At 36.7% G+C, this 18638-nt stretch overlaps 1 protein-coding gene across 1 annotated transcript in view; it reads right to left on the minus strand.

Moving 5' to 3' along the window:
* The window catches only part of COL21A1 (collagen type XXI alpha 1 chain), a 200179-nt gene that overhangs the window by 115663 nt on the left and 65878 nt on the right, over positions 1-18638 (minus strand). The window contains exons 2-5 of the mRNA XM_066252823.1: positions 16853-16975; positions 12654-13205; positions 565-733; positions 258-474 (exon numbers count right to left, since the gene is read on the minus strand). Of these exons, the coding sequence (XP_066108920.1) occupies positions 258-474; positions 565-733; positions 12654-13205; positions 16853-16937 (1023 nt within the window). The 5' untranslated portion in view covers positions 16938-16975. The remainder of the gene's footprint in view (positions 1-257; positions 475-564; positions 734-12653; positions 13206-16852; positions 16976-18638) is intronic.

The raw sequence follows: 18638 nt of genomic DNA on the forward strand, positions 1-18638 counted from the left end.
CCTCGGTGGTTATTATAATTAAATGTGCCTGGCACTTAGTGGTAAACATTCAAAAAATGTTAGTTCCCCCATCCCTAAATTCCATATGGACTAAGAAATAATTTTCCTTCCTTTGTCGCTTTTTTCAATAAAGCAACATTAAAATATGAAGTTAATATCTTTCCAGTTGTGTTGAAATTATATCTCTCTTCCCCCAATACACATAAACCCAACAGTATTCCCTTATGAACACCATAATCATATTCAGGCATCTTTACCTTAACTCGAGGGTCCGCAAAGGTAACCACTTGTGAACCATTAATCACACTGGTTGTTGTAAATAGTAATGTTTTATCCACACCATTTAAAGTAACTGCTATTTGTGGCCTCCCATCAATGGTTAAAATTCTCCATAAATCCCACATTTTCTTGACCTTAAATCTCTGCGTGGAGACAAATACATATGATGGAGGAAGACCTTCTGGGAAAACATTGCTAGGAAAAGAAGAACACAAATAAGCTTAAAGAATTCTCAACACACTTATAGGTATGTCAAAAATATATATATTAATACACAATATTTACCTTGTGAATTCTGATAAATCAACTTTTGATGTTACTTCATATCCTTTTATCCTTGTTGGTGAAAGCTGGATTCTTTTCTTAACCTTTGTCTTTACACCCAAGCCTAAAAGAATATCAAAACCTTTCTCGTCTCGGGCTGCCACTGGAATTCGGGTTGGACAGACAGATTCTATAAATCAAAAGCAAAAGCAGTAAAAGCTGGTTAATTGTGAATTACTTCAACAAGAAAAGAAAATCAAGAAGGTATGTCAGAGAATATAAGAATTAAAAAATCTATATATGCATGAAGTATATATAAACATATGTAAATGTATTTTCTGAAAAAAAAATGGAATTTTTGGCATTTAAGAATGAAGTCTCATTGTCTTTTCTTCCCCTAAAAGGTGATAAACATAAAACAGAAATGTAAGAGGCACATTTATTAATGGTCTGCTTTAAACACACTGCTGATGCTTATTAGTTACTATGTATTTTGACTATGAGGCGATCTAATCTTTTGTCCTGGGGGACAAAAGAACATGGAAACAGGAATCAAGATTCTCATCCAGGATTTGCTATCAATTAGTCACATGACCTTGGGTAACTCTTACAGTTCTTGGATCTAGATGAACCCTGAGATTCCTCTCTTGCATTCCCAGCACTGAAGGGATGAAATAAATGCGTTGTTCTTGATAACTCTTTCCAGTCCTAGCAGTTTGTAATTCTACAGTTTACATATCACTGGTTCTGGCACTCTGGAAAAAACTTAACTGGGTCTTATCTAGTCATAAAAGTTTGAAAAATGTGCCTATTAGCTCATCTATGATCAATTACATTATTATTATATCATAATAACCATAGTTATAAATAAGTAAAGACTACTTCCTGAAGAAGAACAATTTAGGTTTGCATAATATAGTCATCTATATAAATTATAAAAATATGATATATCTTTCACTTCTCTTGGAAACTAGTGTCTCAAATTATGTGGAAATTTTGATATGGTTGAAATACTATTAATCTGTTATACTGTAGAAATGCTGCAGTATTTTCAGATCCTTCCAAGGCCCTCATATAACACACACATGGGGCATGACTGCTATATTTCATAGAGCAGCTAACACAACTAGCAAATGCCACTCAACATACCTTAAGATAATCTCTCTCTTGTATAACATTAAGGAAAGAGAAAGGTACCATATTTACAATACAATATAAAGTAATGAAATAAATTTTATTAGCTCAACATGTACAGTTATAACTTGTACCATAGGATATTGGAAATAAACTAACAGTTTGATATAAATAAAATCAGATGTATTGCTAGGAAGGGAGAAGTATTTTTCTCTTCAAGTCTTAAGATGTTGAGTTTTGAAGGGACTCAGTCACATCCTTTTTCCTCTGGTAAGCTGGAGCTAACTGATGCAGAGATAGGGAAGTCAGGCAAATAGAAGGTGTTGATTGGATGTGTAACCCAGTGAGTTTCATGAAATGGTACACCACAGTTAACCACACGCTTCCAGCAATTCAGAGCTGATTTATTCCCACCCCCTTCAGGAGCAGGCCCTGCCCACTAAGATCACACGTGGTTCACCAGCCAGTTTTATCAAACTCAGTCATCTGAAAACTTTTCTTTCTCATTCAGGAGTAAGGAGTGAAAGAAGCCGGGAGAGATATCAAAAGAGTTAGTCTAGGTAATTCCTCCATATGAAAACATGAGACTAGAAAATAATTGTTCCCAATAGCACTCTATTACACAGTTTTAAATTATATATCAATGAATAAAATGAAATCTTGCCTGACGTTATGAGGCAGTATTGGGGGGAAGGTAGGGGAGAAGGTGTATACAGAACAATCTATGAGGCCTCGCTTCAAATGCATTTGATTTAAAAACATCAAAAGAGAGAAGTTCGGCTAAAAAAAGAATGTTATAAAGATTACATCATAAGAATATACAAATGTCAATTGCTCCTTTGAACTGCTTTACAAAAGAAATGAGCTCACTCAGACTTAAGAACTTTAGGTTAAGATCTAAGCCTCTCTTGTAACCACTCATGAAGCTTGGATTTTTATCTGTAAGTAAGAATAATCACCTTCATAGGGTTTGTTTGAGGATCAAATGTGATGATGTATGTAATAGTGCCCTGTAACTCCCAATTGTATGCAAGAGCAGGGGATAAAGCACATATTTGTCCATTCTTTGATAAAATCCTTGACACTGTATTCTAATTCCCCAAACTTCATAGGGAGCAATGTGACTGTTTGTGAAATCAGGAATATAAATTGATAGTCACAATATAGCCATGTTTCTATGTGTACCTAGGCATGTCTCTTTAGGGAAAATATATTAAAATAATTGTATTTTCTTGAAGGAATAATCTTCCCAATTTTCTCACCTACTAGGAGAACAACAAGATATCCTTACACATGAGAACTGAAAAGAAAAATGTAGTTAAAATGCTCAAATATAGTTTGTATGTTTGCATATACCCAGAGATAAGAAACAGGTAAAAATAAAATTAAAAGTTTCCATATATAGCCTGACCAGGCGGTGGTGCAGTGGATAGAGCATCGGACTGGGATGCAGAGGACCCGGGTTCGAGACCCGAGGTTGCCAACTTGTGCGCAGGCTCATCTGGTTAGAGCAAAAACTCAGCATCTTGGACCCAAGGTCGCTGGCTCGAGCAAGGGGTTACTCAGTCTGCTGTAGCCCCACGGTCAAGGCATATATGAGAAAGCATTCAATGAACAACTAAAGTGTCGCAATGCACAACGAAAAACTAATGATTGATGCTTCTCATCTCTCCGTTCCTGTCTGTCTGTCCCTGTCTATCCCTCTCACTGACTCTGTCTCTGTAAATAAATAATCTTTTTTTAAAAAAAAAAGTTTCCATATATAAAATGCTACTTTGATTGCCAACCAATTTTTTCACAAATTTCAGGGAAAAGAAAACAGGTAAATAATTAACATCCTCACTGTGTAGGAAAAAAAAATAAATGTATAAATATACAACCACATCCTGAGTGGGGAAAGGAAACTAAAAATAAAAGTTGGAACTTGAAAGTTATAATTTTAAGGACCAGGGAAATCAAGTGCTAAGAAAGACTCAATTGGGAATTTGCTATAACACCTACAACAGGTAGGTGGATAAGCTAGATGAACAAAGTTAGCTTTAATAGTAGATTTAGGAGCAAAGGCAAAAAGGGCACACAGAAGATCTAAATTTGCAGTGGTTTCCTACACGGACTACAGTCATAATTTCATTTTACTCTAATATGTTCTGAGAGTATTTGGAATAGAAATGCTTTCTGAGATGAGCACAGAGTACTCCATTTATTTTAATCCTTGGGGTCCTGTAATATTTGCTTTTCTATTAAATCTCAGGGCTTTGTACTATAAGTGATTTAGTCTTATCAAGGTCATAATATAAATGTTTTATTTAAAATCCTGTCATGAACAGGAACACAAAAACTTCATATATCTTGAGTCTAACCAGGACAAACAAATATGTCCAGTAACACTTTTCTAGTTATAAGTTAACATCACAGGAACACTGATGAACAATCCTAAAGCATATCTAACCTAGTTTGTAAGTGCCTATTCAATCCATTCCACATTGCCAGATTATCTGTATGTCACCCTGTTCCTAAAGTCACATATTTTATTGCAAACTGGGACCAAAAGTAATTTTAGTAATCTAGACCTGATGTCCAATAAAACAGAGTCATCTGTGGGACCTGTGGCTCAGCTCAGATCTGTACAAGCCGATTTCTTCAAACTTCCCTGGATTGAACTCGGTTTTAATGGTAAGACAAGCATGAGCACATGTGTACTGACACACATCCTTCGATGCTGATCAGTGGCAACGAAATACATTTGCCTTCCTAAGGTCCATCATATCATCATGTACCTCAACACCATGCACAAATTCATCAAAGTCACCACACAGTTTCAACTTAGCACTAAGACTATGATAACTTATGCTCTATCACAACATATTAGAAATAGAATAAAATAACAATAGCAAAACCAAAATAAATTCCAAGTAGCGATCCTCTTACCAAAGATTAGGTATGTTAATAAAAAAAGCAGCCTCAACTTTACATAATTTCTTTTCTCAGTTCAGATTGTGTAATCTCATCCTTTATCAGCAAGCAACCCCACTGTCTTGAAATCTAGGTTAATTTAGAGTCAACGGTCTTTTATCTAAGGAAGTCTGCCAGATGTGTGGCTGGCAGATAATGGAACATAATAAGCATAAATTTTTATAGCATTCCTTTCAGTGGTAAGTCAATGAGAACAGTAGACTCCAACTACTTGTGCACAAACCAGAAAAGTTCAAATCTTCTGCACAAGTAGCGTCACTAATCACAGAATATATTATTATTTGACAAGAAAAAATATTAATAAATGGAAATCTATATATTAATAAATGGAAATCCATATCTAGCTTAAGATAGATAAGGAGAATATAGTTTTAAAAGCTTACAAGATTATAAAAATAACTCATCTGGTTTTGCCATTTTTCATTTTAAAAGCATTAATTATGTAATAAAAAATTTTAAGTTATTCTTTCTCCTGTTTATACTCTAGAGAAATAGCAGTATGTTTTGCTTTTATATATATCTGGACCATAGTATATTGTCCAGTTCCTTTACCTTATTCTTTATTCTTTTTCTTTTTCATTTTTAATTTGAATACACTGAGTTTTTGTCAGGTATTAGAGTTATATGTCATTGTAACACATGCACTTACACTCTATTATTTTTTTAATCAGCAGCCAGGCATCTTAACATGTTCTAGAACTTCTCTAGAACACTGATATTAACATTCATAAAATGTGGTCTATATCATCACCAAGATTGCAGTCAATCACTTAACCCAAGACCACACTTCAAGAAAGAGAGGTTGGGGCCATGGCCAGGTAGTTCAGTGGATAAAGAGTTGTCACTAAGGTCACGTGTTCAATCCCTGGTCAGGGCACATATGAGAAGAAATCAATGAGTACACACTCAGTGAAACAATTAAGCAAAACAACAAGTTGATGTGTGTCTCCCCCCCCCCCCAATCAATGGAAAAATTTTAGAAAAAGAAAGAAAGAAAGAGAGGTTGACCCTGGGCCTGACTCCAGATCGGGCTGGACAACCATGTAATCATAGGGCCGTAGGTTTATAAATAAAACTATAAGGAAATAGTACTTTACTCAACAGATATTGTGCTTAATGAATTTTTAAAAATTTCTTTATTAAGTTACAATCTACATTCAATAAAGTACCCTAACCTCAAGTATAGAGTTCAATTGACATATATGTATACACTCACATAATGTACCAGGTGAGATAAAGAATGTCCAACACCTTAGAAAACTAGCACATATTCCTTTACAGACAATAACCACCACCACCAGAGACCACTGTTACCATTTCTCTAACCATTGATTAATTAGTTTTGTCTGTATTTACTTTTGTCTGTTCTTAGAGTTAAATATCTAGGAGTTGAATCGCTCTTTCTTAGGGTAGGTGCGTGCTTTGCTGTAGCAGATAATGCCAAAACCTTTTTCAAAGTGGTTGCGTCAATTTTTAATCCCACAAGCATGCCCCTTACAGAGCCTGGTGGTGTTATGAGAATAAAATATGTAATTAGGTGATAAATATTATATATAATATCTTAGAGAGAGAAAAAGGAGGAAAAAATGGGCTATCCATATAAGCTTTAAACATTTCTAATGGAAACTATTCTGAACATTTTCTTGTTTATTTATTCCTTTCCTTGAATTAATTTATACAGCTGTATCTAAATCCAATCACAATGACAATTTATTTTGTGTATTTTCTGAATCACACCATAGTCATTCCACTGTTTCCAATGAATAAACATCACTTGTCACATAAAATATAAACATATCATGTTTCTTTTCTTGAAACACAGCTTTTAGCCTAACTGAATGAATGGAAAATTCATATTTTTGGATCTACTACAAGCCCTGACAGTGTAAGTTACCTTCAACACAGATTAGAATTAAATTCCTTTAATCTATAGATGGAATACAAAGTGATTCTCCTAAATATTTAATGAGGTTTTATAAAATACTACATCTGATCCTATTCCATCTGCCAAACTTCACTCTACCTTGACCTTTCATTCACTCTTCCCTGTAATACCTCAATTGAAAATTCATGCATATATGTACCAAGAGTGGAGAGGCTTAATGGAAGGGAATCAGTTTCATGTGAGGACAAAGAAATTAATCACATATGTTATGAAATCATAGAAACTAAAATAATTGCCACCTCCAAAAACATCTTGGTAGTCCTGGCCATGCCTCCTGACATGTGTGCCCTTACCCTTTGTGACTTCCATTAAAATGTAAGGATAGGTTATTATACCAGCCCATTATTACAAAGCATTATAGGGCTTGAATTAGATAATAAAATGAAATTATCCAGCAATCTCCAAGCAGTACAAAGTATGGTAATTTTTGATGAGAAGAAAAGAAATTCAGGAAATGTTCTGAACATCATTCTGAGTGCAATGCACGATGGTAAAAAGCATTGCAAGGAAGAAAAAAAGCTCCAAAGTTTTTGGGGGATGGAGGACACCAAAGTTCCAGTCAGGAAGGCATTCAGTCTCTCTCTTTCTCTCTCTCAGAAGACAATGCTACAATTACACAGCTGATTACCTTCTGACCTCTGGCCCCTCTTGAGCAAGTCAACACCATATACTCTTTAAAAAAAAAGAAATAGAGGCCCTGGCCGGGTGGCTCAGTGGTAGAGTGTCAGCCTGGCGTGCGGAAGTCCCGGGTTTGATTCCTGGCCAGGGCACACAGGAGAAGCACCCATCTGCTTCTCCACCCCTCCCCCTCTCCTTCCTCTCTGTCTCTCTCTTCCCCTCCCGCAGCCAAGGCTCCACTGGAGCAAAGTTGGCCCGAGCGCTGAGGATGGCTCCATGGCCTCTGCCTCAGGTGCTAGAGTGGCTCTGGTCTCAACAGAGCAACGCCCCGGATGGGCAGAGCATCGTGACGGCGGGCATGCCGGGTGGATCCCAGTCGGTGCATGTGGGAGTCTGTCTGACTGCCTCCCTGTTTCCAGCTTCAGAAAAATACAAAAAAAAAAAAAGAGAGATAGATTCCCTATTTTATTCAACGTAAATATGGTAGAAATTGAACTGTAAGAACACACAGGCAGTTTTCTAGAGCTTACTCTTTAACTACCTGCACCTGTGCACAGGCAATTTCAACACCTGAACCAAAACATGGGTCTTGAAACATAGTAATTCAAGCCCTAGGCTGCTGGAAGCCACCTAAGAAAGGTATCATCCAAGGAACAAGGAGAAATTAGTTCCTTTCTCCCTCTTCAATCTGTTGTACAAAGACCATGCCTGGCTGACTGGAAAAAAAAAAAAAAAAGAGGAACAGCAAAATGACATCAGAAAAATGGAAGAATAAAAAGTCACAGCCCAAGTCACCCCAACACACACATTGAAACACTGATTTGACAATGGTATATGGACAAAAATACCTTTATGAGAATTCCAGATAGAAAGTACCCCATGTGGGCATGAAGACAAAAAGAGCCTCATTAACACAAGTAATAAAGAGTAATTTCACTTTACCCACATCAGTCCCTCCGCAAGGCCTGCACAAATTAGATGCCAGGAGAGAATGCCCTAGCTCATGACATCTCTCTCAGGGGCATGGAAGGGATTGGAGTTTACTTCCAATACTCCAGCTTCTCAGAAATGCCCACAACACTGGACACTGGTTTCTCTCTCGCCTCATTTGGAGCACTAAAGAATCAGAATCATTTGGATGGCTGGGGACTGCAGGGAACAACGAAGCGTGAGGGGTGGGCTGCTGTGGCTGGCATGGCTCAGCGTGAGCAGGAGAAGAGACACTACTTGAGGCTCCTCCTTCAGGAAGAAGAGAAAAAAGTAGAGCATGATTCCAACTTTTCAAAGGGCTGCCTGAAAAAATGATATCAGCTTTGCCTGCCTAAGGATGCTGACAGGAAACCAGAATACTCTGGCTGTCTACTAGCCACTGAGAACAAGGAAAAGTAGGAAAGTTTGTAGCTAAAGTACCAGAGGTCTTGAAATGTTATATAGAGAGACACCAAAGAGAGACTATGAGCACCTGAAGAAGAAACCAGCAAACCTTTTTATTTAAAAAATTACTCACACAGGCCCAAATAAATATCCCCCTCTAAAAATAGCTTCAGACTCACAGAATCTCTCATTGGACAGATTGCTGAGAAAGTCCCCTGTACAGAGCCAGTTGGTAAGGACTGAAGAGAGGTGACTGTTTTTTCAAATGTCTGGATCCCAAAATAAGACTTTAATATACACAAAGAAATAGGGAAACATGACCCAGTCAAAGAAAATAAATAACTCTCTAGATACATACTCTAAAGAAAGGGAGGTAAAGATCTAACAAAGAATTCACAATAGCCATTATAAAGATGATTTACAAGTGTAAGAAAATAACATATGAACAAAATGAGAATAACAACAAAGAGGTAGAAAATATAAAGAGGAACCAAACAAATTTTGGTGCTAAAGAAGACAATAATTGAATGAAAACACTGACTAGAGAGGTTTGCAATCACACTTGATCAATCAAAACTCAGCAAACTTGAAACAGATCATTTGAAATTATCCAGGCAGAAGAATAAAAATTTAAAAGAATGAGAAACATTAAGAAAATCCTAAAGAACTATATGGGACACCATCAAATAGACCAATATACACATTATGGGAGTTCTGGAAGAAGAAAGAGACAGAGTTTATTTTTAAAATAGCCAAAAACTCTCAAGTCTGGGAAAGGAAATGAATATCCAGAGATAAAGAGGGGATTTTGAAAGCACCAAGAAAACAGCAACTCCTTATCTACAAGGGTATCCCATAAGACTGTTAGTGAATTTTCAGCATAAGCCTTGCAGGCCACAAGGGAATATGATCATAAATTCAAAGTGCTGAAATGAAAAAAAAAAAAGAAAGAAAGAAAAGAAAAGAAAAAGAAAAAAGAAAAACCTACCAAATAAAAATTCTGTATCTGGCAAAGGGTCCTTCAAAAATGAATAATAAACATTTTACCAAATTTAAAAAGGCTAATAGAGTTTATCACCACTAGACCCACAAGAAATACTGAGGAAGTCCCCCAAATCAAAAGAAAAGAACATTAAACTGCAACACAAAACCATTGGAAAGTATACAACTTGCTGGTAAAAGTAGACAAATTCAAAACACTAAAATACAATATTGGTGGTATATAACTTTTCATTCTGATACAAATTTGAAAGATAAAAGTATAAATAATAATGATAACTTTAAAATATGTTAATGGAGACACAATATTTTAAGATGATATTAGTGACATCAATAAAGTATGAGGGGGCAAGGGGATGTAAAAATGTAGAGCATTTGTACATGACTGAAGTTAAGATATCAGCTTAAAATAAATTTTTATAAAAATATAATACTTAATGTAATTACCATGGTAACCACAAAAAATACCTATAGAAGATACATAAATGAAAACGAGAAACAAATCAAAGCATGTCAATAAAAAAAAATCAGTAAAACACAAAGGAAGACCATGTTGGTCAAATAAGTTTGTAAATATGATGTATATGTTTGCTCACTTAGAGTGTGGGAGACAGGCTGTAAGATGGCAAAATTATTATAGCCTAAGGCGTAGTTTTAAGACTAAACCTTTCCCTCCCTTCCAATACTAAGATTTTCTCAAAACTAAGCTTTTTCCCACACCCTTGACTGTTGTGCGATAGGGGGTGGTACACTCTTAGGAGGAATCCCATTTATGCCTCAGATAAGTGGCTTTGTATCAGAGACTTCCTTATTTGTATATTGGCTTAAAGACTTTAATTTTCTACACTATAAAATGAAGCAGACCAGGGGCTCTTGCTCTTGGTTCCTGCCATCAGCATTGCAGAGTTCTCCCTGATCCCTTGCCCTCCATGGGAAAAGCAGGTTTTCTGCTTTTCCCTTGGCTTTTCCTGTGACTTGCCTGTATTGGTGAGACACCAATAAACAGAATGGCCCACTATCCTCTGACACTGCCATTTCTTTACCATCTGCCCGAATTCAATAAGAACCTGCATGTGAATGGCCATGATGGCGGCCCCTGGCCATACAGACCACAAGAGAGAAAAGAATAAGAAGGCTATATAACAGAAAACTATGCACAAAATGGCAATATTAAATCCTTCTCTATAGATAATTAATTCAAATGTAAATAAATTAAACTCCCCAATAAAAAGACACAGAGTGGCTAAATGAATTAAAATGAAACCACAAGATTCAATTACATACTCTCTCTAAGACATGTACTTTATAATTAAGGACACACACAGGCTAAAAGTAAAAGAATGGAAAAAGATACTCTATGCAAATGATAACCAAAGAGGGCAAAGGTAGTGATATTTATCTCAGATAAAATAGGCTTTAAGTCAAAAACTGCCAAAAGAGACAAAGAAGGATAATGTATAATGATAAGATTAACTCACCAGCAAGATATAACAACTATAAATACACACACACACACACACACACCCAACATCATAATACCCATATATATGAAACAAACACTGACAGAACTGAAGAGTAACACAATAGGAAGGAATTCCAATACTTCACTTTTAATAGATACAACATCCAGATAGAAAATCAAAAAATGGAACAAAAAGGGCCTGACCAGGTGGTGGTGTAGTGGATAGAGCATCGAACTGGGATGTGGAGGATGCAGGTTCAAAACCCTGAGGTTGCCAGCTTAAGTGCAGACTCATATGCTTTCAGCAAGGCTCACCAGCTTGAGCCCAAGGTTGCTGGCTTGAGCAAGGGGTCACTCGGTCTGCTATAGCCCCCTGGTCAAGGCACATATGAGAAAGCAATCAGTGAACAATTAAGGTGCCACAAGAAGGAATTGATGCTTCTCCTCTCTCTCCCTTCATGTGTGTCTTTCCCTATCTGTCCCTCTCTCTGTCTCTCTCTGTTTCTGTAACACACACAAAAAAAAAGGAAACAAAGGATTTAAACAAGATCAAATGAATCAAGCAGACATATACAGAATATTCCACCACAAAGTAGCAGAATACACATCTCAAGCATAAGTAAAACATAAGCATTCTCCAGGAAAAAACACAATAGGTCAAAAAGCAAGTCTCAACATATTAAAGAACAGTGAAATTATACCATGTGTATTTTCCAACCACAGTAGAATAAAACTATATAGAAATTAATGGTAGGAGGAAAACTAAAAAATTAAAAATATGTGGAAACTAAACAACTTTCTTGAATAATCACTGAGTCAAGAAAGAAATCAAAGAGAAATTAGAAAGTATCTTGAAAACAAAACAAAACTAAAATACAACATACCAAAACTTATGGGATATAGCAAAAGCAGTCCTAAGAAGGAAATGTATAGCAATAAAAATCTACATTAGACAGATTAATGTTTCTGTCTCTCTCTTCCTCTCTCTCTGAAGTCATTTTTTTAAAAGCCTACATTAAAAAATTAGGATCTCAAATAAACAACCTAACTTTTCACATCAAGGAACTAGAAAAAGAACAAACTAAGCCCAAAAGTATAAGAAAGAAAATAATTAAGATCAGAGTGCATATAGAAAATGGTAAAACAATAGAAAAACTCAATAAAATTAAGAGTTGGATTTTTATAAAAAACTGAGAAACCTTTAGCTAGAATCAACTCTCATACATCTTGAACTGAAAAAATAAAAAGGCTTAAATTAAAAACAAAAAAAGTGAAAGAATTCATTAACAGGAGTGATATGATCATGTATAGTTTACATATATTTTTATTCTTTATTTATCTTTAGTTTCTATGATCTCCACAACAGACATCTTATAACTGAAAGGTATAACAAAATATTGTATTTTCAACTGTAGGTTTTATAACCGTTTCCCAAAACAAAACTTATCCAGAATAAATATAACACAAAAATTCCTGTTCACTCCAGTTCTAACATGAGTTATATGACATTAAATATAACTATTTACACCAGTGTAAATGAACAGATAATACCAAAATGTCAGAAAGTGCAATTATTAATTGTTTACAATTTATATTAAGACTTACCCTCACAGAGTTTTTGTTTTATCACCTCTCTTATTTTGGATATCGCAATGTAGTCTTCCACATAAAACACATAAGTAGATGAAGGCTTGTTAGCAATAGCTCTAAGTTCCGCATCTTCTGTTTCTGAACCAACGCCGATAGCAAATAAAGTTATTTTACTATCTCTGGCTGCTTCTGCTGCATCTTTGACTTCATCTTGGGATTTACCATCTGTAAGAACTACTGCTATCTTAGTCAGAAATCGTGAGGACTTAGCAAAAAGGTAATCCAGTGCAAATTGGATGGCCTTTCCAGTCCTTGTGTTTCCTCCCAAGTAGTGTATGGATTCCATTGCGGCCATCAAATTCTCTCCCGAATCATGGCTTCCGAGGGGAATCTCCAGCACGGGGTAGTCACTGTACTGGACCACTCCAACCTGAATAAACTTTGGTCCTATGTCGAAGTTTTTTGTAATATTGACAAGCCACTTTTTCACTATTTCAAAGTTTTCTGGGCCAACACTGTAGGAACCATCTAAGATGAAAACTAAATCTGTTGGAGCAGTACGGCAACCTAAGTGAAAAAACAGAATCATCAAAGCACATTTGTTATCAAAAAAGCAAAAATTGAAAAGTTTTAAATGCATGGTCTTTTAATTAAGCAGATGAACTGAATTCTTCCACAATGTATATGCATATTAAATCACTACAATGAATACTTCAAACATCTTACCACTTATATGCCAGCTTTATTCCTTTAATAAAGTAGTTTTTTTTTTTTAAGGTCATAGTAACTATTTATAGGAACTTTGTGAAGAGTAGTATATACACTGATTAGCTCATGAAAATTCTTTGTCAATGAGGGCTATTATTTTTGTTGATACTTTTAAATTCTTATATTTTAAATTAATGATTCAGTTTTAAAAGTAGAGAATAAAATACGCATGCTGTACAAGAACATTATTTCTAGATATTTCTTTGTAGGTATAAGTATTACCAACCACAAAGCAGCATTTTATTCTATTTCCCCTTTGACGAAATGAAAACAAAAAGTAAATGCATAATTTTCAGCTACATCAACATCATTGTTTTAAGTTACCAGTGACATATGTTTTATTCAATACTACCTGAAATATTTACAAATATATGTATATAACACTTAATAGGGGGAAAGAAATTAAAAACAGACTTTCTGCCAACTTCAAGATGGACTTCAAGCAGCTACTAAAGGTTCATATTCTTTAATATAGTTGATAAAAGTTAAAAGAATCAAGATCATCAAGCCATCACTCTTGGACTACATGCAAATCAAGTTTTTAAAGGTCTGATCTCTCATCTTCAGTGAATAATGAAGTAAAACTTGTGCTAAGTGAATCTATATTCAAGGGTATAAAACTATATATTTCTTTCTCCATAAAGATTCTCATTTCAAGATACCAGGAAACAGTGTGATCAGCACGTCTTATAGTTCATTTGGGAAAAAAGACTAACTCTGGTCCAAATTATCCCTTGATAAGTTCTAAGAACTTGTAGAATGAAAAGAAAAATAAAACTTCACTCTTCTTTCCACAGCACAGAACACGTCTTTAACCCTATTTCATTCTTTGCTATATGTATATTGAGTTTGTACTCTGTGTCTGCTAAATATTCAAAGATACGTAAGATATCTCAAAAGCTCATGGTGTAGTGAGATAGACAACTAGCTGGCTAGGGAAAGCACACAGAATTATGAAAGCATTTAGGAGGGGTAGTAACTGAACTAAAGAAAATCAAGGAAGGTTGTATAGAAAGCGGAAAGGCAACCTGAGATTCAAAAGGAGAGCTCTGGCTAGGTGAAGAGGGAGGACATTCTTATCAGACAGAACAGCAAGTACAAAGGTCCAGAGATGAGCAACAGACACCGCCAAAAAGACCAGTGGTTGGTTTGGATAATTCCAACAGAGTGCACAGGAAGGAACTGTGGCTCTACTTGCCTTCTCCCTCCCTAACTTCTGAAATCAAAGCAGTCAAAACACTATTGTTCACAGACCATCTGACAGTAATCACACATGCCCCTGGATTTGATGTGTTGGAAGAAAATGATATAAGCCAAGGTAATATTAAAGCAAATTTTAAGGCCTGCGTTTTTATTCACATTAATGGGTTCCCTTAAGTTGTGATCAGATGCCCAATTTAAAGTAAAAAAAAAAAAAGACGATATATTTTCTGTATATATTTTAAATAAGATATAATTGCAAAGAATGATGTTGGAGAAAAAAAAAGTTTAGTGGCAATTAATATTATTATTTTTGTTTTGCCTTAGGTGTAAACTATCAACCTCTTTCCTTCTCTTTCACTGGCTCACCCACGCCTTCCCTCTCCTTCCCATTCCATCATTTTCCTTGTCTTTGCCTGTTTACATATCTAGGTTGATGACGACAAGACTCACATGAAGAGTCCTCAATTTTACAGTTACCTCAATGCTCCCAACATACTGACGAGCAAAAATAGACACTATTGTCAAGTGAATATATATAATTGTCAAGACTTTACTTAAAAAAAAACAACACTGCCACAACATGAATTTGTCTCAAAAATGTAAGTGTGCTTATGATGTTACTCATATTCTGCTCACAAAATCACAAAAATTAGGGAATCAGGGAATGTGCAGATACTCCAGTACTTTCAGCCTTCTCTATAGCACATTTTCACCAATGAAATAAAAGCTGGGTTTGCATCTCATTTGCATAGTCAAACAACTTTCTTTGATTTGTTGTTTGCTCGTTTGCTTTTCTAATGTCCTTGTTTAATTTTTAAAAAAAGCAAATGCTTCTTTTTTTATTGCTTTATTTTCATTTTGAAATATCCCCTAATTTTGGTGAGCAGTATATACGGCAGGTAGTGTAGCACAGTGCAGAAGGGCACAACAGATGCTATTCCAACAATCTGTGCCATGGTGACTACACCAGAGTTTAGGGCAGGGACAGAACAATGGAATTAGCCCCAGAGGCAACTTTTCTAGCTCAAGGAAATGCAGTTCTTTGTTATTTTTGGACACTGCATTGGGGTTATGCTTTTCTTGGGGTTTTGAAAGGACAGGAAACTTGTGTTTGCAGAGCTCTTCAGTGTTGCACTTTCTAAATACTGTGAAAGTCATTGTTGTCTGGACCTGCTAGTGTTTCTGTGCCACTTGAATCTGTGGTTATAAACTCTTACAGGGTTATTCTTGGCCCTTCCTACCTCTTGCCAGAGCCATGGAGCATGTATTTCATACCTGTAAGGTTAGCCAAGATCATGGGTACAAAAGGACAAATATTGCCATTTATAAACACCAGACAAAATACGATTCCAAGAGACCTTCTCCTAAGGGAGACGTTTTACTGATGTCATAAGAAAGGAATGGACTAAAGATAAAAAGCATAGTTCAAATACTAGTTACAGCTCTAATAAGCGGTATGATACTATGTAAGTCCCCTAAATTTTATGAATCTCTTTTTCCATTAAACACACACACACACACACAAAGAAAACAAAAACAGAAAAAACTGAAAAGTGTACTTGGGTAGATTAAATTATAAATGTATTATGCAAAAATTATTTTGCATAATAATAAAATAAATTTTAAGACAAGTTAAATCAAGTTGTCAAACCATCTGACTTAACTGTTATAGAAACTATAATTAACTTATAGTTGGGCCTTTATAAGTTTTAAAATATGAAAATAAGCAAACTCTTAGAAAAGTATGATATCTTTAACTGGTGGCCTAGGTAGCAGAACCATATCAATATAGCCCTTTTTTAATGAAGCTTTCCTACAGGAAATCAGAATAATAGTCACCATTTACTGAGCTAAACTATTTACAAGATTATCTCACTTACATGGATTATCTCATTATCACTGAGATAATCTCATAGGATGGTTCTAATAAAGATCTTAGGGGGTAGGAATTTTTTTTCATCTCCCTGTTAGGAAGCTAAAAAATGGCTGAATTCAATATCAGACATTTTATTCCAAAGGCTGATGGGTCAACGGAGTAAAGAATTATTTTAGTTTTTTTCAAAACTACCTCTGGTAGAAGCTTTCCCTCCTAGTAAATGTGTAACATAACAACTCATTAATTTCAGGAAATTACAGCATCAAATACAATAATATATGATCCTAAAAATCATTTCTGGAGCTCCTCTTATTTGATTTCTAAAATCAACTTGATAACAAAAAGGGGCAATGCTGGAACTTCTTACTTGATCTGATTTCCCCATCTTCAGCTAATACAGAATTCTGAAGAAGCAGGACCAAAACTATCCAAACAGCCATATGGTGAGCCATGTTTCTGTTTTTGTTCTAATGTTTTTGTTTTAGGATTCCTAAAAAGAAAAAGAAAAAAGGAAAAGTTAAATATACTGGAAAAATACAGACAAATACCCAGCCATTATATGTTTACTTTTAAAATTGCAATACTTGGCCCTGGCCAGTTGGCTCAGTGGTAGAGCGTTGGCCTGGCATGCAGGAGTCCCGGGTTCAATTCCTGGCCAGGGCACACAGGAGAAGCGCCCATCTGCTTCTCCACCCTTCCCCCCTCTCCTTTCTATCTCTTTCTTCCCCTCCCACAGCCAAGGCTCCATTGGAGCAAAGTTGGCCCGGGCGCTGAGGATGGCTCTGTGGCCTCTGCCTCAAGCGCTAGAATGGCTCTGGTTGCAACAGAGCAACGCCCTAGATGGGAAGAGCATCGCCCCCTGGTGGGCATGACGGGTGGATCCCGGTCCGGCGCATGCGGGAGTCTGTCTGACTGCCTCCCTGTTTCCAACTTCAGAAAAATACAAAAAAATAAATAAATAAAATAAAACAAAATAAAATAAAATTGCAATACTCAGTTGGAGTATAGTTAATTTTTACTGTTCTTAAAATTAATTGCATGTTGGCCCCGGCTGGTTGGCTCAGTGGTAGAACATCAGCCCAACGTGTGAATGTCCTGGGTTCAGTTCCTAGTCAGGGCACATAGGAGAAGCAACCATCTGCTTCTTCACCCCTCCTCCTCCCACTTTTCTCTCTCTCCCCACCTCCCACAGGCATGGCTTGATTGGTTAGAGCACATTGACCCCTGACGCTCAGGACGGCTCTGTGGAGCCTCAACCTCAGGAGCTAAAAATAGCTCAGTTGGGAGCATGGCCTCAGATGGGGGTTGCCAGGTGGATCCTGGTCGAGGCGCATGCAGGAGTCTATCTTCTCCTCTCGCTTGGAAAAGAAAAAAAGAAGAAAAAAATTGTGTGTCTAAAATACACACATTTTAAATATATTATGCAAAAGGACAATGAGTAGAAGCTGAAGAAGACCATGATTAAGCCTTTTTTTTTTTTTTTTTGTATTTTTCTGAAGCTGGAAACGGGGAGGGACAGCCAGACAGACTCCCGCAGGCGCCCGACCGGGATCCACCCGGCACGCCCACCAGGGGGCGATGCTCTGCCCACCAGGGGGCGATGCTCTGCCCCTCCAGGGCGTCGCTCCGCCGCGACCAGAGCCACTCCAGTGCCCGGGGCAGAGGCCAAGGAGCCATCCCCAGCGCCCGGGCCATCCCTGCTCCAGTGGAGCCCCGGCTGTGGGAGGGGAAGAGAGAGACAGAGAGGAAGGAGGGGGGCGGGGCAGAGAAGCAAATGGGCGCCCCTCCCATGTGCCCTGGCTGGGAATCGAACCCAGGCCCCCCGCACGCCAGGCCGACGCTCCACTGCTGAACCAACGGGCCAGGGCCTGATTAAGCCTTTTAATTCATAAATTATCTTGAAAAATTATAAACTTTTCTAAAATGTGGGCTTTCCCTAATATATTAACTAGAATTTCTTTTAGCACAAATTGCTTCTGTCTTCTTATATTCTTTTTATTATCTCAATAGTAGCAAGAATTTTTCTTTTAAATATGAATTTGCATTAAAAAAAAAAAAAAAAAACATTCAAAGGGGCCTGACCAGGCAGTGGCGCAGCGAATAGAGTATCGGACTGGGATACGAAGGACCCAGGTTTGAGACCCCGAGGTCGC

Source organism: Saccopteryx bilineata, chromosome 1 (genome assembly GCF_036850765.1).
Source record: "Saccopteryx bilineata isolate mSacBil1 chromosome 1, mSacBil1_pri_phased_curated, whole genome shotgun sequence".
Classification (NCBI taxonomy): Eukaryota; Metazoa; Chordata; class Mammalia; order Chiroptera; family Emballonuridae; genus Saccopteryx; species Saccopteryx bilineata.